A 23737-nucleotide genomic window follows, 5' to 3' on the forward strand; every position below is an offset into this window, starting at 1 on the left:
CTTCAGTGAGTGAGGTGTTTCATAGGTGTTTCATATACACACAAATCTATCATACACCATTTCTTTGTATTTCCATCTATATCTCTTTACACATCTTTGCCTGAACAAATTTAAATCACATATCTGCATATTTATCTCTCTCTCTCGACATACACACCAATCAGCCATAACATTATGAACACTGACAGGTGAAGTGAATAAGAACTGATTATCTCGTGGCACTAACATGGCACCTGTCAGTGGGTGGGTTATATTAGGCAGCAAGTAAACATTCTGTCCTCAAAGTTGACGTGTTAGGAGCAGGAAAAATGGGCAAGCGCAAGGATCTGAGCGACATTGACAAGGGCCAAATTGTGATGGCTAGATGACTGGGTGAGAGCATCTCCAAAACCCATGCTCACCCCTGTCCACTGAAAGCGCATACAATGGGCACGTGAGCATCAGAATTGGACAACGGAGCAATAAAAAAAGGTGGCCTGGTCTGATGAATCACATTTCCTTTAACATCACATGGATGTGTGTGCGTAGCTTACGTGAACGAGAACATATGGCTACAGAACACACTACCCCTATAAATTGCTACAGAACCCTCTGTCTAAACTTAACTACATAAAACACTCACATTTTAACTCACAACAGAATACTTTTGTAACTTAACCTACCGCAGAACACGGTTTCACCTTAACTTTCTAGAGAACACTGTTTCACCTTAACTCACTAGAGAACACTAACTTTCTCTATTTGTCATGTATGCTTTTAAGTGAGGGCAAGGAGGGAGTCAGCCAGCCAAAAGAGGGTTCCCAAACCACACCTTATGACTTATATAGAGCTCTAATTTAGCCTAGAGCCCATACAGCTCTGGCCAACGGTAATAGGATGTGGTTTGGGATTCGGCCATAGAGATAGTGAGTGAGAGGGTGAAGTAGAGGTTTTGGTGAGCTGTGTCTGCATATATAAGACAGGGTTATGGAGTTAAACACAGGGTGCGGGGGAAGATGTCAGGAAGGGCTGCTGCCTGCCAACTCCTAAGTGGCAGTGGCACTCAGATAATGAAAAAAAATGTCGTGCCCGGGAAGGGCACTGCAAGGTCCAAGCCCTGGAAACAGAGGACACCTCTTTAGGACCACTGGAGACCGTGGACACCTCTTTAGGACCACTGGAGACCGTGGACACCTCTTTAGGACCACTGGAGACCGTGGACACCTCTTTAGGACCACTGGAGACCGTGGACACCTCTTTAGGACCACTGGAGACCGTGGACACCTCTTTAGGACCACTGGAGACCGTGGACACCTCTTTAGGACCAATGGAGACAGTGGACACCTCTTTAGGACCAATGGAGACAGTGGACACCTCTTTAGGACCACTGGAGAAACTGAAGAGGAACAACCCTGCTGATTGAGTAGCGAGTGACATGGCACTGACTCAACACTTAAAACCTCCTTTAATAATCAAACTCACCTTCAAGAAAAACTTGTAAAGGCAGACGTCCATGTCCACCTGTGTATCTGCGTGTGTTTGTACCTGTGTGTTTGTGTGTGTGTGTGTGGGTTTGTGCGCGCGCGTGATCGTACAAGTATTTGTATTTACTATTCCACCCCCCCCCGCAGGACGTAAAGAAAGCACCAAAGCACGAGCGATGACAGATAAGCGACCTTTCGAGTTTTCTGAATCATGACCTTAACTCTTGTCGTCTTTTATTGTTAATTATGAAGCTTATGGAGCTGTGTTGCCGCGATATGCTGGCTAATCCTATTAAGATAATCCACGGGAAAACAACTTATTGTACGATAACAGACGCATGTGTGTGCGTGTGTGTGTGCGCATCGCTCGCACTCCGCGCGCTCGTTCGTGTCGGATTCAAATGAGCGTCACATTTAACATTGTTTTGTGGACGCTGTTTGATTAGCCTCATGGCGGTGGCTCTAGCTGTACCCCCCCCCCCCCCCCCCCCCACTATTCACGCCCGGGTGCCCTGGTGCCTGAGACCCCCGGGGGCTTGGAGTGCACCCTCACCTTCACATGCTTTCTGTTCCACCAGACAGATAATAGCGGCAACAACAAAACGATAACTGGCCTCAATTTCCAGATTTTCAACGTTTCCACGCGTTACCATCAGTACCGCAATTCCATCAAGGGTTGAATAACACTGCTTATTCAGTATTATTCATTAGCATACGCTTCACCTGGTTGGACCTGTCAACCATCTCAGATCTAGGATCTAACTGATCTTTTTTTAATAACGATTCCACGTTAGCACTTGTACACTGAAGCAATGATTTCCAAAGCCACTGGGTTCGGTGCAAGAAGCCTCTTAAAGCCATCCACCTCCACCTCCCGCACTTCTGAAGGGAAGTTTATTGGTGACAAGAAAACCATCAATGGGCACAACGAGCTCTGTCAGTCAGCCAGGCTGTGGGCCCCAAACCGGGACGGCACGGTAACAGATGACTCACAACGCAACACCCATGGGCATCCGAAATACATGCAAAGTCATTCTAATTAAATCAACTTCATAATCTTCTCAAGCTTTTTATGCTGTGTTCTAATAAGACCCAATCACAGATTCCCATTAGTACTCAGGCTGGGTATGGCACATTCTCCACTGGTCTAACAAATGGAGAATGTGTTAAGGTGGGTATGATACTGCACCTGATGAATAAAACATTCTCTCCTTATTAAAAAATTATCGTCTTGAAATGTGCCAGAAGCCTGGCTGCCTGGCCAGTCACCTCAGCAGGGTTTTAAGGTGAGGGTCACCCCCATTATGTTCTGATTCCAGAATGTTCCGGAGTGCTCCAGTCATGCTCCCTGAATATATTAAAAAGAAGAAGTGTTCTGATTGGCTCTGGAGGAAGAAGGCTAGTAGAGTTGAATTAGTCCTCACCTGAACATATCTCCCAGGCCCTTCAGCAGCAACCCTTTCTTGGCTTTGTTTTTCTCCTTCTCTTTATCTCTCTCAGGCTTTTTCTTGTCCCTCACACTCTTCTCCCTCTTTTTTTCATCCTTAGCGGCGTTGCCGTTCACTTGCTTCTCCATGCTTAAGCCGTTGCCAGGAGGCAGGTTCAGGTCGGTGGCGGAGGATATAGAGTCGCGACCAGATCGCAAACTCACCTCTGTGTCCTCCTCCACTGAGAGATGGTAAGAGGGAGGAGAGGGATGAAGAAGCCAAAAAAATATATATTAGCCTGAGCCAAATATATCAAGTGACACATGCAGCATATTCAACAGATAATACAGAATACCACAACGTTGTCAAATATCCATTAACCAAAAACCTCCATATTGATATTGAAAGGAACACTCTTCAGTCAAATCGAGTTGATTACACCACACTGCCGCATGTCCTTAATTAATCCGTTACTAATTGTACATTTAAATAATCTCAGAGAAGGCCTGGGGATGTTAATTGCAAATAGCTCTTCTCCTATCGGTTGCATATGCATACAGTGCTGTTTGTGTCGAAACGAGATGGCAGGTAGAGATCCCTAAGATTAGGCCTTATTAATGTCTCCCACATTACTGCCTGAGCAGCTGGCTCGGATGGGAAAAGACAAAGTGACTTAGACTGGAACTGAGGAGTAGAGGGTGGAGCTACAACAGATGAGATGAGACTGACTGTTCAGCGGCGCGAGCGGGAGCCATCCTGGTTGATGTCCTAAATGGTATGTAATACACTACTCTAAAGTCTTAAGTAGTGTACATTTTAGGGAATAGGGTGCCATTTTTGGACAACAGAATGGGTTCACATTTCAAAAGAGGCCGGATTTGTTTGCTCCCCGCTCCATTGAGTAATCAGCAGTTCCATTCTGAGTCCATCTTAAAGGAAATGACTAAAATTGAAATCTCACCGTGAGTCTGTGTATGACAAGAATAGCAAGCTGAATCTACTATCTTAAACTCTATTCAATTATGCTTTTTTTATACCCTTTCCTTTCTCCAGTTTGGGATATGATAAGACTAACAGGGTCTGGACAGATACCACTGCTATCACTTATTTTGCAGCCTGCTTATCATCTTGTTAAGTGCAGAGGCGGCATATCTCAAAACTGAACTGGATCTTGGCAATTAAAATGGCTGAGATTAGCAACAGTGCTAATTTCAGAGGCTCTTAACGAAGCTGTCCCTGATAACACATTAAAGATTGTAATCCCACTGGCCCTTCTGAGGAATGGTACACTGTGTTTGTGTGTGTGTGTGTGTGAATATTTGGCAAGTGCTTGGATTGTTATGATCAAGCAGCCTACTAAAACGTTCTGTTGCCAAAGGACAGAGAGAAATAAACATGGACGAAGGTTTACACACGAGTAAACACTTTCACCATCTTCATTCATTAGCCGCACAATGGCTGACAGCTATGAGTTGAGGTAAAACGGCAACAAGAAAAATCAATGGTGATTCAAAGAAAAAGACCTCTATAAAAGTGTATCTGCATGCCAAGCTCAGATTGCACATATCCACAGAACAGAATTGAATAGGGGGCAATTAAAATGTTAGCAGTCGCCGGCACACAGCAAATGTTTTGACATTGATATCAAAGTGTACCATTAAATCCATCAATTTCAGTAGTGAAATGTGCTATTCATTGGTGTCAGTGTGTGTGTTGAAATGAGTCCTGACTGAAAGGTAAAATTGCTAGGATCATTTCAACAGATTATGAAATAATAGAAGGAGATTACAAACTTGTAATGCTGGGTTAAAAACCTAAAACACCTGGTAGCGTACAAGAGAATATTCCAGCTTGGTAGGATATCTTGTGAGGACACATTTTCCCTGGGTGATGCTACCTTTCTCCTTTTATGTAAATAAAGTATTGGTTTAGAAGAAAAAAAAAAACGAGCAGCTTATCTATCAACTTTTTGACTATTAACCCCTGCGATGAACACTGGATGTCTGGCCACTTTTATCTAAATTGAAATATTGTTATTTGAATATCATGGGGAAAAGAACGCAATACAGCTTGGTAGCAGAGGACAGGAAAGAGGAAATCATGCAGCTTTTCCCATTTTTCTTCTTAGGCAAGATAAGACAGCATTTAGTGGTTTGCAGACAGAGCTTATGAGAACAAAGCGATTCAGGCAAATAATTCCCTTCCTCTTTCAAATTTGCCCGGCAGGTTTAATAGAATCCTTTAATGGAGAATGAATGAAAAATATATCTGGTGATTATTATGGTGGTGTGGCAGGTCTCTACCTGTCCTGTAATGTAACACGTCCCTGCCTTCATCTTCAACGTCTGTCTTTGTGTCATGAAACCGCTGCAACTGACATGTTCAGCCAAATGTAATACTTAGGAAAGGGCCTTTTTTAGGGTATCCATTCTAGTCAAGACAGAGTCTGTAAATAATCTGTAAACAATTCACAAAACCAGTGGTGTACGTGCGCTGCTAACTTGAATTCGACCGATGTGTTTTGGCACAAATGAGAAGGTTAAAAATAATACAGTGGATTATATAAATATTCATCCTGTTAGACTATAAATAAGTATTTACATAATATATAATCCAGTGTTTTTTTATACATTTATTTTTCGGTTGCAGTGCAAAGTGTTGAGGTTTATTTAATTGTGATGTTAGAAACACCTTTGGCAGTGGATACATCTCGGAGTCTTGGATAAGAATCGAAAAGCTTTGCACATCTGGATTGTGTGTGTTTTCCATTACTCTTTCCAAAACACTTCATGATTTGTCAAGGTGCTGAAGATCATGGCTGGCCAGCGATTCTCAAGAATTTACACAGATTTAAGTTGGCCACTCAGGAACATTTACTGGAAACACCTTCTTGGTAAGCACCTTCTGTGGAGATTGAATTCTAATTAAAAAGGTGTGAAATGCGGTGACAAGCGACAGGTACATGGAGGCTTCTTTGCCAGTACTTGGGGAACTTCGTATTACGCCTTCATACAGCAATGTTTTCAGTAAGGGGTCTGCAGGATGTATTCTGTGGAATATTCAAAATTCTATATATATTCCTATTATTTTCAGTACAATGTAGTTTTCTCTAGGTTCAACAATAAAAAGTTAAGACAACTTGAGATTCTACTTGGAAGTGTAAGAAGACAACGGAACGTGGAATGCTAGAAAACATGCCAGTGGTTGGGATGTTCAGTTAGAACTGATTCACATTAAAGCAGATATTATGTTTTCATGGAATAGTTTGTTGGAATCTATTACGATTGTGTTAATATCTATATTTAGTGCTGGTAACATTAATTCCCAGTCATAATGAATACACAAGCCGGTCACTTGTTAAGTAGTTGCACAAAATTTTTATGAATGTCTTGATGTGTCTTGGTTAGTTCATGACATAAATAATTAACTTGACCATGGTCAAAGATTCTCAATATCTGATTTGTCAACGTAACATCTACCAACAACTGTGAAAGGGTTTCCCAAGTCTTTGTGGATTAATCTATGCTTGAAATGAATTTCATGACTGAGGGATTTTAAAGTTGCTGAATATATTGTTTAAAGAGGAATAGTAATCCTTAATATTTCTTACGTAGTACGTACATGTGCAATAACACGTACATTTGTCAAGCTAAAATTGACTCCTGAACATATTAAGGCTCATGTAATGACACGGGGTGAATACTAATAAACAATTATAATCAGTAATTAATTGGAAAATGCTGAAGTTCACTTCCACGCTATTTTGAATAGTTTGCCTAGATCAACGATGCATAAGCGTTCAGAATGGGCTGCTAGCAGATATTCTGGTAGTCGTCAGTCACCTTTAGCTTTAACGCAGTGATTGGAGAGATAACATTAACAAACATTGGTGTTGACATCCACACCAATATCCTACTCTGATTTTTAAACCAGTAGTCTAAAAAACACATTACAAACAATCGCATAAATGAATGCCTGCCGGGGACAAACAGGAGGTCCAGGATCTATCCCTCACAGCATATTTTCATTATGTTTCCATGGCATTTGCATTGTTTTGGTTGAGGTGTTTTGACCTCTTTACCATTTCAACGAAAAAGCGTTGCTGGCTTTGTTTGCTACTAGCTTCAATAAACAGTAATGCACTTAAAATGTCTGTGAGCCCTCAGGGAAGACATAGAGAAGCAGTCTTTGATAGTTCCCATCCACGCAACCATATGAATATAATTAGAAAAGTGATGCAGATTAGGGTTGGATGCATATTTCTTCCACATGCCTCTAAGTGATGTATAATGGAAATCCAGAATAACCTGAAGGGTAAATCATGATTGATCCTATCAAAATACATGTTTACTTTATAGTTCTACTTTAAGAAAAACATCAATAAAAAACTAAAATGGGTTTTAAATAATATAACACCGGTCTATATTGAAATATACATTGTGTATGTTTGTAGAAGTCCCAAGTCTTATAGTATGAACGCCTAACACTCACATGTCTCCATTTCATTCAGGTTATCTTCATGGTGAGTAGTAACAATCCCTCCCGGGTTGTTGTATGATTTGTCGATGGCTGCCCTGAAGCTCTCGTTGCAGCCCCGCCCCCGGATGATTCTTGGGCGTGGCCGGTGGAGGTTCATTTCTCCGCTGAGTGTTACCTCTGCAACAGCAGTTTGGAGGCTTTCAAGGGAGCTGGATTTTTTGAGACCCAGAGAGGGTCCTACTGAGAAGACCAAATGCAGACGAGAGAAGTGTTGAGTTAGGTCACATCCTACACAACCCACACATCCTACACATCCCACACAACCCACAAATCCTACACATCCCACACAACCCACACATCCTACACATCCTACACATCCTACACAACCCACACATCCTACACAACCCACACATCCTACACAACCCACACATCCTACACAACCCACACATCCCACACAACCCACACATCCTACACAACCTACACAACCTACACAACCCACACATCCTACACAACCCACACATCCTGCGTGTCCTGGTCAAAGACGGTGTAGGGGATAGAGTGGTGTACGGTGACAGCCTCAATGTGTCATCTTCGTTCCCTGAAAATGTGGCCAATACATTGATCATTGCCGGTCTCTTAATGCTTTAAATCATATACATTTTCCCGAGTTACTTAAAAGAGAACGAAAATTCTAGCAAAATACTCCACTTGGCGTGTAATTCGCTACAAGCGACGAGTGATGGGCAATGGTCTTCGGGAATTAATTAGGAAAATAAGCAATGCCATTGGATATCTAATGGAGTGTTTGAAACATTATGTTCATATCTATTTATCTTTTCAGGAGAAAGACAAAGATATGGTCTCATTTCAGCCGTGACACAATTTTTCAGACTGTTTGAAGTGTGTGTGCTATGACTACCCTTTCAAACACAGCTTCCAGGGGTTTATATGAACAGTTTATTCCCAAAAGTGCCATTTACACCAAAAGGAATGATACAAAACTCAAATAAATCTGTCTTCCACCACCTGCTGTCGGAGACACCAAGGAAAATACAAACGTCTTGTAGACTAAACACGCAGCGCTCTACCCATTCATTTCCTACTGCCGTGTCCCTTCTTGTTGTCACTGATCTGAAACCCCCCGCGGAATGGCCTCTCATGCGCCTAATCCGGCCATTTCTTTTTAAGAATGTTTAAAGTGCTACGCGGCGATGCTTTTATGGGGACACAAACAGCCTCACATCAAAGAGGAGATTAAAGGTGCGCAGATGGGGAGATGGGAGATAATGAAAGAATACGAGGGCAGGGTCCCACACACCGCGCCATACCTTAAACCACACTGCATCTGCGCAGAGAATGTTGTAAGCTAAAGCCAGGTGGGCCTTTAGAAACTCAAAGATTCAGTTGCCAACACCAGGTACCTCAACCAGGTTAGATCTGGAGATAAACATGTATGTTAACACACACACACACGACAACATGCTGATGAACACGAGCAGAGTATGACGTCACAGCCCATGGCAAAAAAAGCGTTCAGATCCTATCATCGAAGCAATGAAAACCCATCCGGCTAGGTCAATGCAGTGTGCCTGCACATTGCACAGACAACCACTGAAGCAACCAAAAGATGGGACAGCACGATGAAAGGAACTCCAAAACGGTATTGCAGGTATAACACCCTATTTAAAGCATCTTTTGTTTGCTATTCTTGTCAGTAAGGATTATACTCAAACGTACGCTGACATTAGCACTAGGCTTTACCGACAGATACAATCTTATTATGCCTGAGACGTAGATAGATAAGTGTCGGACAGCAACCTCTTGCCTTTACCTCTGGAGTGAGGCTTTGGACAGCTGTGATTATTTTTCCAATGGCTGCTGTGCGTTTGTTTAGGTTTTGGAAGTGGATCGAGACGAAGGGTATTGGTATTTCATTTTGTCAGACAGCATCAGTCAGTTCCCAAGAGCAGTGCCCTCAGCAGACAGCCACGCTAAACAAGACGGCATTTTGATTTTCTGTCCCCGTCTATTCACGTATTCTTCATTGTACCGCCCTCCACAAAACGGGATGGATTTTTAGATCTGCTACTAACCAGCCGTGTTAAGCAGAACCTTTGAACACGGGTGGTGTTATTAGATAGTTGATAAACTGGTGATTGAATTACTCCGGCATGGGTTCTGACCACTGTTCACTGGAAGCCGAAGACTCTCCAAGGACTATGTATGGGCCCACTGGCATTGACTTTTCAGAACATTCCGGTCCACCAGGCACGTAGCATGTGTTGCAATCTTCCGTGCAACTACACTTCGTCGAAACACTAGGCCGGCCTCCCTCCCGCCTTCCCTCACTGCCTGCCACTCTCTCCATCTTTCTCTTTAGTTTCTAGTTCTCTCTGCCTCAGTCTTTCTCGCTCTCCCTCTAAGATTCTTCTGATTTCCGAGTTTGCTGTTATATGTACATTTATAAAAAATAAGTATAAAGGGTTTTATAAAACTCTAACTCCCTGTCTTCACACTGTCCCTCTCTACTGACTACATAGACATGTGTAGGTAGCATGTGGTCCCACCCCCCCCAGTTCCCCCTCAGTCATCAATAACGCCCCTGACTTGTTTAGAGGGCCTTAAATGGAGCGTGGCCTATTGCTGCTGAGCTCACACGGCACATCTGTGGACGGACAGACACGAAGCCAAACACAGATTAAGGCTAAGAAAATAAACCCCCATTGCCAAAAGAAAACAATTACAAATCTATTACCTTCTCCCTCTTGTTGAATGAACAGAATGAATACCCTGTCTGAAAGGCGTGTGGGTTAGTAAGTTAGAGAACTAGAGTGGCTGGTTGTTGAGTAATTACCGGCGATTTAAGTGGGAGAGGCCAGTTGATTTAGAAGACCACATGCCAACTCGGTACAGTAATCCATACATGTTGCCTGCTTCTGTTATCATCATTTCACAAACCGCAGCAGCTTCTGATGCCAGTCTTCGAACTGGCTAAAAGCAGCAGTCTACTAATCTCTCCTTGATCCTTCAGCCAAGCAAACCTGCAGCGTCTATGTCTGTGATTAGCAGGGAACCGTGCCAGGCACTTCCAAATCAAAGTGGCATCGCAATCGGCATCTTACCCAAGAAGAACGACTGTGCGAAACAGAAAACGTGTCGGTCAGTGATGGCTCTCTCCACGGCGGTGTCTCTAACAGAAAAGTATTCTCGATTTAGTGCACAGCTTTCCACTTTTACCGTTCAGTTTCAACCAAATAAAAGTGTCTACCATATGTAAAGAACTAGATGCCATTTGGGACGTATTATAGACTTTGAGACCGTGCGATGACATTTCACGCAGAGCCCCAGGTAGCCTGGCTATCCATGGCACTAACCTCTGACCTCAGTCTGACAGAGATGTGAGTTTCCTGTCTCTCAACGCTGCTCTGATCTGTAGGTCAATTTGTGACAGGGGTTAACACTCTCCCACCTGGCTGTACTAGGGTCAGCCGCTATCTGTGGGCTGGTGGTTTTGAATTTCCTAGGCGGTAAGCTGAGGCCTGTGCTCAGCTCTCCATCTTAACCCGGTCCCAGCAAACAAAGACTCTTGTTCCCAGAAGGCCCACAGAGGACCACAAATCCCACAGATACACGGTCTGTGTCCCAAATGGTCCTTCATGCACTATGTAGTGCACTGCTTTTAATCAGGACTCCCAGGTTCTCCAGAGGGCTTACAAAACACTCAGACTAATGCTAAAAGGAATAGCCCACCCGTGATGCAACGGCCAGTAAGTGGATCCACGCTAGCCCCGCCCATCTGAGGGACACAGTAAAACCAAGGTTCCCAGTGTGCTTCAAATGTCACCGGGTTAACAGACACCTTTGTGACGCATAACTGGGAACAGGACAACCATTTAACTGGGCTGCCGCTCGGAAAACACGACTCCGGCGGCGGCGTTCCTTTTATATGAGAATGAAGGATATCTGTCCGTCTCATCTCACCACCTGGGTTCAAGTGGAGATTCATTTCAAAATAAGCACCAATCCCGTCAGACGAAGGACATAGGGGGACACGTGGACACAATTCAAATGACGATAACATGAAATGAAATGGCGGTCCCGGGTAGGGACCTGGTATCGCTCTCCATATGCCTTAATCAACATACTACAAATGCCATGTAAATGTGAGGCTTTGGAGGCTTTTCACATAAATCCTGACAAACAGAAGAGGAAACACGCTAAAGGCAGGCAGGTGCACGTCTGACACAATAGGATTGCGGGGGGATAAACCCACCAAAGGATACAACAGTTTGAGGAAAAACACGAACGGCATCTGCTGCTCTCGCTCCCTCTTCCTCCCTTTTCTGACGTCTTTCTCCTCCGCCGTTCACAGGGTCAGGCAGTGATCACCCCGCAAAATGCAGACCGTTCCGTGTTCTGAGTCACGCACGCCCGCCATTGTCCCCGGTCTACAGCCGTGTGTGGTGCTGCCATCGGGGAGCGCCACAGAGGCCCTCTGATTGGCGCGTTCTTTTGCCTTTGTTTTCAAGAGAATATGCCTCCCAGCCTCTCCGGGGAGGTGCTGACTGACAGCTCTCAATATGCCAGGTCCATTATATGATTCCTATCACACAGCCAATCCGTGCCTCGACGTCCCGCGCTCGTCTGCCCCCCACCCCTTTCATCGAAGGGGAAGATATCACACGCACTCCCCAGCGCAAACAGACGCAGGTTTGAAACTCAACGCACGTTTGGAGAAGAAGCCAGGGGGAGGCAAGGAGATGCGACCGACACACGCATAAAAATAAATAAATATACAACGCACCTGCAAATATTAACGCCCAAGATGAATGGCCAATACTCTTACAATAACAAGATGAAACCAATGGCAAGCAGGAGGACGCTTAATTGGCAAAGAGCGATTATCATTAAACTGTGATGGGAGGTATAGCAAACTCCATGAATAAATCACTAGCAGTTATTACGCTAGTAGCCGTAGCAGGCCCGCGGTATAATCACAAGGTGTGCGTTCAAACCGGTGCCCTATTGAGTGCACTAAGGCCTAACGCAGGGAATAGAGGTGTGGCTTCGTTCACAGCCAATGAGCTTAAGCGAGCGTCTGACCGGCATCGTTCACAGCCGCCTGTTTCTTTCATGTAAAGACTCGTGTGAGGAAAAAGGGGGGGGGGGGCGACTAGGGGACTGGGCTCCATTACATTTAATGTATTCGGTGCGTGGAAGGTTTAAAGTGTCGCGTTAAAAGGGTAATTAAGCTAAAAATAGCCCCAGGACGAGGTGGCGAGGCCAAGTCCAGGCACCCCTGGGGACGTGTCGGGCCCGGGTTGACCCTGCTCCTTGTTTCTGCCAACGCCCATACTGCGGTCCGAATGGCACCCGACTCATTGTATATTCTGCACTCGTAAAAGTGGCGGCACGCTATATAGGGGATAGGGTGTTATTCAGGACACGCGGCAGATTCATTAGGAGGAGCAAAGGGCGTTTTATGTCCTCCAACCGCACTGTTTAACATTTGTCATTAGGTAACTACAGGCTTACCCACTATCATCCCAGCGACGGTACATCTCAACTGTCATCACTCGGCTAGGTTCCCCTGACATCGGTGGTGCTGTGGGTGACGGAGCCACGAGCACCAAACCAGAATGCATTCCATCTACCCAGACGTGGGAAGCAACACGTCGCGTGAAATATGAATATGCCGAGTCACAGATCCAGCCCTGCTCTTCCGCTGGATCTGTGAGTGCCGCGCGAAAGGAGGCCCACAGAGCTGCAGAAGGAGACTCTGGCTGCTGTTTAGTAACAGTACTGTTGGCATTGTTCAGCTCTCAACACATTCTGCACCTGGTGAACACATGCATTGTAATACAGCCAGTGCAATGTGAGCTGAGAACACCCCGGCTCGACACTGATGGATTAATTGCGTTCAACCAAAGGGGCCAACTGGCAGTGGACATCTCTATTTCAGATTGAACCACAATGCCTCTGTCCTCCCGTCCCCCTCCACCCCACCCCACCCCTTTCAGCATAATGAATATTCTCTGCCGTCATATCCACCACAGAACGAGCAGGGTGGCGGGGTTTCAGCCAACCGCTGCCAAACCTCCATTCAACACCAGGCCACGCTTTTATTTTATTTTTAATTTGCCCTCCCAAAAAATGAAAAATCCTCTGAACTCATTGCGATTATCTCAAATGGCTGCATAGAAGTGGCTTAATTTTTCTGGCCGCAGATTAATCAGACAAGAAGCGAAGAGAAAAAAGTTGATGAAATTCCCAAACGGGTCAATGAGAATGCGCCCCTGTTCCAAATCCCGTCTCAACACCTTATGTCAACGTGTGATTGTCTAGTTTAGTGACAGTGGTGATCCACAATAAGCTCTGATTGGTTGGTTAGTGCTTACCTTCTGTGTTCTCTGTGCTGGTGGTGAGCTGGGGGTTAACCTCGTCTGCTACTGTTTAAAGAGGCATAAAGAAGTGGGATTGGTGAGTTAGTTCCCGCATTCCACATCAAAACAGCATCCCCAAGCATCTCTAGAGCCCTTTTTTACACTACCGTGGCAACCTGATCCGCACGGAGCAGATTTGAAGTGGATCCAGCAACCAGTGTGAAAAGGGTTTACATTAGTCTTTGTGTTATGTGGCCATTGCCCAATATCCTAGTCAGCCAACATACATATTATCAATGTCATGAGGAAAGAAGAGAATGACAGGCAATTTAAGAGCTTTTAGAGAAATAATCGGAAGTGGAAAGACATTCAAACAGCATACGATGCTGTGAATCACTGGCTGATTGACAGTCAGAATAGGTACAGAGTAATGCATTAGCATATTAGGCCCTTACAGAGAAACGTTTTGTTCAAAATCTTGCCCAACATCTACATGGAATCAATCCATATGGTGTCTGGGCAGTTTATTGTTTAGCATATTTAACGTTTTTGAAAGAAAAATACAGAAAAAAAGAGAACCGTCACAACAGAGAAATGGTTTTGTTTATGCTTATCGGCAGTGAATATGAGAGTGACTTGACGGGTTGAAGACGTGAAATCCTGATGGCGAGGTTGCGACCCACTCCGTTACGACATGCGGTTACGCCCGGTCACATCCCTGAGCCTCATCTGATTTTCCCACGATGTGATTGGTGGGTTTCTGAGTTCCCAATAATCTGTCACTGTCAAGTCTAATCTTAACGCTCCGAAAACTGCCTATTCAACAGCATCGTCATGTTTATAAGTGATAACACTTTCTCCTCGCTCATCAAACTCTCCTCGGAAAATAAATAAATAACACAAACATAATTTCCTGCCTGCACTTTAGAGCACAATTAAGAAGGTTTTTGATGAGCTGCAATGATAAAGTGTGCTTTTGCATTGATGAGATCTCTAGCTACGAAGATATGGGAGCTTCCTATTCCCCGAGATGGACTTCTCCCTAGACCTTAACTGTCTCTTCCTCCTTCCTCTCATTGATATTCGAAACCTAATGGACTTAATGGCCAATCAGGTCTAGCGTCAAGCCTATCATCTTTCAGTTTATCGTGTCTGACAGAAAAACACTGGGACATCTTAGTGGCATTCTGAATTTGTGGCGAACTTTGAGACCTTTTCAAAGTTTGAGTGAAATGTCTGGGCCAGTCTCTGGAGGACAGCGCGATAGCAGTCAGGTCGTGTCTCTGGATATCTTGTCCCTCGACATTGGCGTTGATAGAAATGTCTCTTATCTGTCACGATTAGTCAGTGATCCGAGGTACAGAGCCGGGTGGTCCACTCGGGAGTGGTTCAAAGCGTTACCCGCCATGTTTCTTGTCAGAAAAACACTGCAACCCCAGCCTGCCACTGCTGACCTTGTTCCGAGACGTTACTATCCAATGGAGAAGACTAAAAAGGGGTTAGTGTAGAGGATAATGTTTCACCCTTGAGACAATAGTGCATGGGGACCCATGTTAAGCTCAGCTGGAAGAGTTTTATTCCCAAGGGAGGGCCGATATTAAAATAGATAACAGGGAAAAGGGATGGAGAGTTGTCAGTGGTTTCCTGTGACACCCTTGGTTAAAGGGTTGACCCGAGGCGTAGTGACTGTAGTTACCCAGGTCCATGCTCTTTGACTTGCGCGTCTTGATAATCTCCAGCTGATTGGCACTGTCACCATACTGTTTGGTGCGTTTCTCCGACATGCTCTGCCGTCCAAACCCCTCCCTCTGGAACGAGTCTTCTGGATCCTCAGTGTCTGGACTGAGAGAGCTGGGGAAGGGGGGGGGTGAGGGAGGGAGGGGTAGAAGTTGTTGAAATGTGTTTTTGCTATCATCCAGTTAGCAATTCAAAAGCATTCAGTAAATAAATATAGAAAAAAAACTACTACATCTGATTCAAATAATGCAAACAAATATTAGGTTATTGAAAAAGCCTTGCTTTGTAGACACGCCCACTGAAAAACTAAATTCAGCGCATGTGCGCGTGCATGGTGCACCGTGCCGCTCTCCTCCAGCGCCTGTTAGCTGCAGAAGGGCAACACTAGTGTCACTGAATAATACCTGGCTAACCAGCGAAACCGCAATCTTGTCTAGGGACGTAGTTTCCTAGATAGTGTTCCGACCGAGATAAAAAGTCCAGACCACCATGAGAGCTCGTGTGTGTAATAGATACGTAAAACTCTGAGAAGAACGGACAAAAGCATAAAACGGATGATGAAACCTCTGAATGAATGACAACACTGAGGCACTCACTTTCTTCTGCCTTCTACATTGTCCTCTTTAACCATGCTAGTGGAGGATCTGAGACGCATATAAAGAGCTTTACGGTGCCAGTGCCCCAAATTCCACTCCGGCACACACACCCACGCACTAATGCACACCTACGTCCACACACACACACACACACACACACACACACAAACACCAACAGACCACAGCAGGCACTGCAATGTAGTGACCGCTCTCATCAAGGACACTTCCACCTCCACTGAGTTCACAAGGGGAGATGGCATGGGTGTGATGCCCAGTGTGGTGGGGCTTGGCTGGGGTTACAACCGCTCAATATCCCCCTGTCTGGGGCACTGGTGGGCCCGGCCCTCCGTGGCATGTTCCCTTTGAGCAGCCGTATCTCTGTCTGGATCTTAATTGAAAAGAGGAGAGCAGCAGAGTGGGGGGCAGGCCGGGTGAGAGGAGAGCACCATTTGCATGCCAAGGAGATCGCTGCAATTAAGATGAGAAACATTTCCAATATGAGCAGAGATAGAGGAAGGAAAGACACGAACAAGGATGCTTAGACAAATGAGGGAGCGAAATACGCTCTCTCTCTCTCCCAATCCTCCCTCATTGTCGCACGCATGCACGCACACAAAAACCTGTAAACAAAGACTGACATTAATCACATTGTTTCATTGCAGCTCGTTATTGTGGAGATGGATTTGCAATGACCAGCCAGTGGATGGTTGACCTATGACCCCAGTCTACAGAGGTCTCACTGATACAGCACGATGGTTCACCTTATCCTCGCTCCTCTGTAAATAAAAAACTCCCTGCTGCTAGGCCCACTGTTACCACACCACAGTACTGTCGGCTTTGCCTCCCCCTTTCTCTCTTCCCCCCTACCCCCCCACGCTTCCTGTTTTCCTTTTTCTCCCCCTCTCTCCCTCTAAGTCAATTCATTTAAAGGGCTTTATTGGCATAGGAAACATAGGAAACATAATTTTGCGTGGGCAACATTATGCACAGCAAATAAAATAAAAAAACCTAGGCTTCAAATGTTAGATTATTGAGTATGCACATTGTTGTAACAGTTGAAGAAGGAATGAAACAGGGAAATAAAGATATAACCATGGATGTTTACAATGTTTGTGCTCCAGGGTTTGCCCTTCTCCCTTGGCAATGGGTCAAACATCTTTTCCTATTTTATCAGTGGTACTGGCTTCCACCCTTTTCTCTCACGCCTGCCTCTTCTCCCTCCTCCCCACTGTGCCTCTCTGTCCCCTCCCGAGGACTTTATGAAATTATTTCCACTGTATAGTGACTCCCGGTGGCTTTCGTCTGTTGTATTTGTGGATAAACAAATGTAGATTTGTTTATGAGCTTAGCACTTCGGCTACATTAGGTACGTCGCTCTTCCATTAGCTTTGTGAGAACGTGACGTTCCATTTCCCACACCAGAATCATAAGCAAAAGACCTTCACGTCAAAAGACACGTTTCTTGTTGTCTCTATTCAGAAGACTCAGTGTGCACATCAGATATTAAGTATCAAACCTTGGGCGATTCTTCAAAGAATTTGGACGCAACACAACACGGACATTATTACAGCGTTCCCTCAACAGTGGAGCAATTGACAGCGACGCCCGGCGCCCAACAGGGACCCCCCCACCCCCCAATCACTGAGGAGAGGGGGGAGGAGGAAGAGGATACAGAGGAGGAAGTGGAGAAGATGAGGAAATGTGGGACAATGTATTATTAATTTACCAGCTTTCACTTTTCTCCCGTCTCCTCTCATTACCAGAGAAAAACCCTCCCCGAATGTCAACTGCTCCAGCGGCGGCTCTGGGAGAAGGAAGGATACGTTTTCACGATGAATTTGGATTTCGTCCACTCCAGCGCGACCGGAGCTGTGCGTTGCCCGGGCTGATTAAACACACCCAGAGGGAACGCCCGGGCAACGGTAGGGGGAGGTACGCTCCCGCAGCCCCGGGAAGACGTCCGCCGCAAGGTACAGGACGCATCGCGAGCCGGTGACGCCACAGCAAGACAGAACCAGCAACCCTACTGACACTGCGTGGGCGCCCCCACCAACGTGGGCCTGGAGGAGGGAGGGAGCAGCGGAGCAGCCGGCCGCAACCACTGGCCGACGTGAAGACGATGGCGGGCCGTAAAACCAACCGCCGTGTGTTCTTTTTCTGACGGGACGGAAAGCACCGTGACGCTTCTAGCCCGTGCTGTATCTAACTAAAGACGACGGCTGTTCAGTCTCCCGTCGTCCGGCAGCGGCGCATGCGAACCCTCCGCGAACGTCCCATGTTAACGGCAGTGACGAGTGATAGGACTTTTCTTGGTCTCTGCTGCTCCAGGCGTTTCTATGTGCGGCATGAGATACTGGCACACTCAATCAATGAACTTCGCAGGGGCATATAATCCATTTTTGCACCTATCACATTTGAGACACTTAGCGGACGCTCTTATCCGGAGCGACTTACAGTTAAGCGCATTCATTTGAAAATAGCTAGGTGAGACAACCACTAAATCCCACCCAATAATCCAATTACATGTAATACTATGATGAGAACATGGAGATCTGGACCATACCCGATTTGGCATGTTCTAATGAAAAAAACTGAATACACCACTGTGTCACTACAATAGGTTATGGGATGAACAAATAAAGAGGTGCACATGAACATTTTTATTAAATGTACTAATTATTATTATTATCTGACTAAAATAGACTAGTGAAATTCTGTAACTAGGTGTGATATGCTCGTTTGGGTTTATTTCTATTCTTTTTAAACTCTGCGTGTCCCAAATGGCATCCAATTCTCTATATTGCCGTAGTAGTTATTTTTATGCAGTCAAAAAATGCTATCTTTTTGTTAATTGTATAAGTGCATTGTATAGGGAATATGGTGTCATTTGGGATGTGCCAGCGTCCTAGTTCTAGCATTCTGCCCATTTCATTTGGATAATACAGCACACTCTCCTGTTCTAAAGAAGCATCATTTAAAAGCTATTTCTCCCACTCTGAGCAGCTGGCTTGCCTTGCTGTTCAAAGTCTCCTCATTCAAAATTAACTAGCACAGAGGATTGCTTAGAGGCAAACCTAAGTCCTTAACTTGCATTTTACATCTCGTCCTTTTGCCTTTCACATGAAGTTTAATGTGTCAAACTACACGTCGGCTGCTTGTTAAAGCCATCACCATTTACCCCTGTGGCTCTCCTTTATATTCTCTCTCCCGCTTTCCTCCTGTCTATCTGTCTGTCTCTGGTGCGTCTGCCTGTCTCTCTCTGGTCTGTCTGTCTTGTCTGTCTCTCTCTTTGTTGTGTCTCTCTCTTTTTGTTCTATCTGTCTGTGTCTCTTGGTTCTTCCTCATCTGAAAACTGTCATTTTCACTGGTAGACTGCAAAGACATGTATCTCCTGTGCCAGGCGATGCAGAGCCCGAGTTTGGACATCTGGATGCTGTGTGTGTATCAAACGTGGGGAGAGGTGACAACTGATGCCCTGTGTGACGTGTGTGTGTGTGTGTGTGTGTGATGTTGACAGCCTAAAGCTTGCTGATCCCCTCACTACTTCAGGGGCCGAACATTACAGTTCACTGCATGAAGTCACCGCGTCAGGCAGCCCCTAGTTGCTTTAAAACACTGCCGGCGCGCCGACGGCTCTTCACACACTGCACGACACCGGCCCCCGCACAGCCGACCAGACAACTACTGAACGCCACTTCTCCACTGGATGGAACCTGGACCTCATGCTCATTAGATTGTCACCTGGGTTTTCCAAAAGTAGAAAAAATGTATAAAACATGGGCAGAGAATCTTTAAGTCAGCCATTTGTATCGCCACTACTTTGTATGTTTTGTTTGTAAGATAAGTCGAAAACAGTGTGTGGAGTATTTAAAAATTTTTCCGGACAATTTGTAATTGTTTGAACGGTGCTTCCATTTTATCGTCCTATATGGGTACTGTGAGATGTGGCCCGGCTACGAGCCATATAATGTTGCTCAGCGTGGTCCAGACATAAAACAGTCAGACGACTTCTGTTGTAACTCGAGGGGCTCCTCTGGCTCCTATTCAACCCCCCCCCCCCCCCCTTCCCGACCTGTGTGTTTGTTCTCTCCGGCGGCACACAATATTTCAGCAACAACAATCACAGACGATCAGCTAGCTGGAGAACCTGTGATTTGCAGCAATCTCTTCTACTTATAATGAAACCAGGGAGGTGCAGAGTGGAGCAATTATGACGTCTTTGTCTGTTTGTCTGACGATTTGCTCTCTCGTTCTGTTCCTCTCCCAACGTCTCCCTCTTTGTTTTGTGTTTGTGCGCTTTAATTGAGCTACATAACCACTGTGGTTAATGGTGGAAACAGTGGGGGGTTGAAGTGTGTGGGCTTGTGTGTCTATGCATGGCACAGAGATTCACTAGGAACACACACACACACACACACACAAACACTCACATTATAGTGCAGGTGTGGACCAGGTTTTTATGAACATTGTTAAAAGGGATTCGGAAGTGCAGTCATGTTTATGACAGTCAGGACTAACATGCAGCAGTGGATCTGTTTATTAGCATTATGGGATGCCGACTGGTCTCTATGGATATTAGCACTGTGTAGACCTGGCTTGAATGCATTTTGGATACTGGGGTATTTATATGAGTATGACCATGGTTTAACTTTCCCGTTTTTTATGACTAATTATGGGTTGTAGGATACAGAAGGATCAGACAGGTAACGGTCGGTGTCTCCTTCGTGGCAATGTGTGTGTGCGTAGGGAAATGTGAACAGGACTGGGGTAGATGCTTCATTCCACTACAGTATAATATGAGTTTCTCAGATGAATATCAATTAATCAATCAATCACTTAGTTGAACATACAGGTCAGAGGTCACATGATTAATATTAAAAGACAAAAAATGACAGGGATGGGGTTGTGCAGTGATTGGCTGAACATATGTTGCTGGATATAGGTTACTGTGACCTGGGGAGAACAGATCTGAGGAAAGTGGGCTGAGATGGAAGAAGAATTGGCTGGGGCAGGGGTACGTGGGTAAAAGAGTTTAGGAGCATGGGTAGGTAGGCTAAGATATACAGATATTGCAAGTTATATGGGTTGGAATATGGAATATGGGTACATTTCGGTTGACAGTTGTGTGGAGAATAGAAGATGCTTTTCTAAATAAACAAAACATTTGATGTAATATATATTACATCAGGGTTGCTAATAAATAACAAATGAATAGTTGTATGTCAGGGAAAAACGGGAACTAACGGGTTAATATTACTCAACCAAGAGGGGACTATTAGCATTCGTGTAAGAGATAAGGCAGTAATTAAGAACGAGCCACAACTGGAAGAGTTGTAAACTACATCATGTATGACACTATGTACATCACACCACTCACTCCTGATTAATATTCACATTCAGAGGGGGGATATTAGCATTAAAAGAAGAGTTACACTGTAATTAAGGCACACACACACACTCACGCACAAATACACTTGCTTTACTATACTTGTGGGGACTTTTCCAGAACAGAAATGGATTCCCAGTCAAATTCCCTAATGTATTCCCTAACCCTTACTTGAACAGTATTGGATCAGTGTCCAGAGGGGAGACAACATTTTACCGGAGACATGAAAAAGGTAAATGCTCATATGTGAAAGCAATGAGCAATACAGGGACACTTAGAATGTCTTGCACAGCATCACTGAGGGTTTGCAATTCAGCAATGGATACATATTAAGGTAAGAATTAGATATCTGTTCCCAACAGCCAGGTTTTGGTTTGAGACGAAGAAGAGAAGGTAGCTAATGATATTGTGTTAATCACTGTCGCCTTGCAGCAATCAAGCATTTCACAAGTACCGACATCGACAATGAATTACATGGTCAACAGACAGGTGAGGTCTAGTTTGATTCCAATATTAACCAGTCTAATAAAAAACATGCAAAAGCTGCATTTCAGAAGTCATTAAGTGACCGTGACACAGAGACGTTTCACTGTGGTTGCATTTAGAGGGCGAATCATGTACCGTTCACGGGGGTTAGACGTCCCCTGCCAAACCATTTCAACTAGAGGGTATTCTAGGCTTTGATTCAAGGGCTGTTTGTGTAACAGAGGTTGTTCCTGTATTCTGTGGTTCAGCTTTCTATCCAGTCCGTGGATTTTCACTTTGTATGTTAATATGGGCTATGTGTACCTACAAATACGTGGACGGAATTGTGTGCTTGCGTGTGTTTGTCAGTAAGCGTCTCCTAGTCCATCTCCTGCTCTGCCACTTGACAGACTGTCAGAGCTGTCCCAGGAATTATGTCTCCACCTGTGACATCTCACAGAGACGGGCAAAGGTAAAAAAAAGTCTAGCCTCTCTATTCCTCTTTCTCTCTCTCAGCTGAGTACAGAGCCAGGAGTTAATCAGAGCTGACTGTTCTCCTGCACCCTGTCAATTAAATCCACCACTGCATGGAGACAGGCCAAACCCCAACCCAGCTGCTCAGAGCGCTCCTAGTGGTGAAACAGAGGAACTGATTGTACGATGACAGAGTGTCTCTCTCTCCATCTTCCAGCTCCCACTCTCACATTCTCTTGCCTGGTCATTTTCTATTCATTCAATTTGACGGTCTTTATTGACATGTAAAGTGGAGTGTTACCAAAGCAAACACGCAGAAATAAATTGATTCATGTCCCTCTCAGCCTCGCTCGCCAAATACGGTCCCCCGCAAGATCGTAACTCCCTCGTCTCCCTCCTTCACCCCCCCCCCACCCCACCCCCCGTGTCTCCGTTCACCTGTCTCGGTGGGTACTGCCCCTTCTCAGTCTCTCTCTGTCTCCGTCTTCTGGCTGTTCAAAGAGACGAGTGATTAGCCCTTCAAGGACTGTGGGCCTCGCGCCACATCAAAGCGGCGAGCCCGGCACACGGTCACGTAGAGAGAAGCCATTCAGATCTACATCCAGCCCGCACACCACTCTATAATCTTCCCTCGGTCCGCGGTTTCTCACCACACAGACATCAAGGCCTGCCACGGGGAGCTTCCTCTGTGGAAGGATACGTATGATCCCGAACACGCTGGTATTGATTCGGACGTCAGGGGAGCGACGGTTTGGGGAGAACCCTCTTTGTGGTTGTTACTTGTTCAAATTTGGCAGTGGACAGGGTTTACATCAGGTGCTACCTGTGGGGAATACCGCTTGCCAGTACCGCCAGTAACAGGCAAGTTACGGTGAAAGACGCTGGAGTCAGGTGGTCTCCACCGTAGTGATCTCACCGGGAGCCTCGGCTCTTCAGGCTGAGTAGTAACTGATAGTCTCCCTCCACTGTTGTGTAACACAGGCCAGACCACAACCCGATCCCTGTTCAGCTGTCCGTGGCTCCGAGCCCGTAATGCAACCGGACCTGAGCCCATTGACAACACACACACACACACACAAAGTAGTTACCGGACAGCTCACAATGGACTCCGTACTCTCCGTCCTGCGAGCTCAGCTCTATTACACCCCACTCAAACTCTGGTTAAATACAGTGCAATTATGGACACTTTCTTTCCAGCTGAAGAAGGTCGTTCCATAGAAAAAAGGAGGGCAACGTCGCGGGAGAGAGAGACAGTGAGAGACCTAGACAGAAACAGAGAGACCCAAAGCCTTGACTCAGAACAGAGACGCGGCTTCAAAGGAACACA

General features: G+C 45.3%; 1 protein-coding gene across 6 annotated transcripts in view; it reads right to left on the bottom strand.

Moving 5' to 3' along the window:
- Positions 1–23737, bottom strand: part of LOC105019433 (partitioning defective 3 homolog) — a 333861-nt gene that overhangs the window by 106285 nt on the left and 203839 nt on the right. For 3 of the 6 annotated variants that reach the window (XM_029116272.2, XM_029116267.2, XM_029116271.2), the window contains 4 exons: positions 15449–15603; positions 13768–13818; positions 7382–7609; positions 2888–3131 (listed from right to left, as the gene is read on the bottom strand). In XM_029116272.2, the coding sequence (XP_028972105.2) occupies positions 2888–3131; positions 7382–7609; positions 13768–13818; positions 15449–15603 (678 nt within the window). The remainder of the gene's footprint in view (positions 1–2887; positions 3132–7381; positions 7610–13767; positions 13819–15448; positions 15604–23737) is intronic. The other 3 variants (XM_029116270.2, XM_029116269.2, XM_029116268.2) reach the window with 3 other exon arrangements.

Source organism: Esox lucius, chromosome 21, assembly GCF_011004845.1.
Source record: "Esox lucius isolate fEsoLuc1 chromosome 21, fEsoLuc1.pri, whole genome shotgun sequence".
Classification (NCBI taxonomy): Eukaryota; Metazoa; Chordata; class Actinopteri; order Esociformes; family Esocidae; genus Esox; species Esox lucius.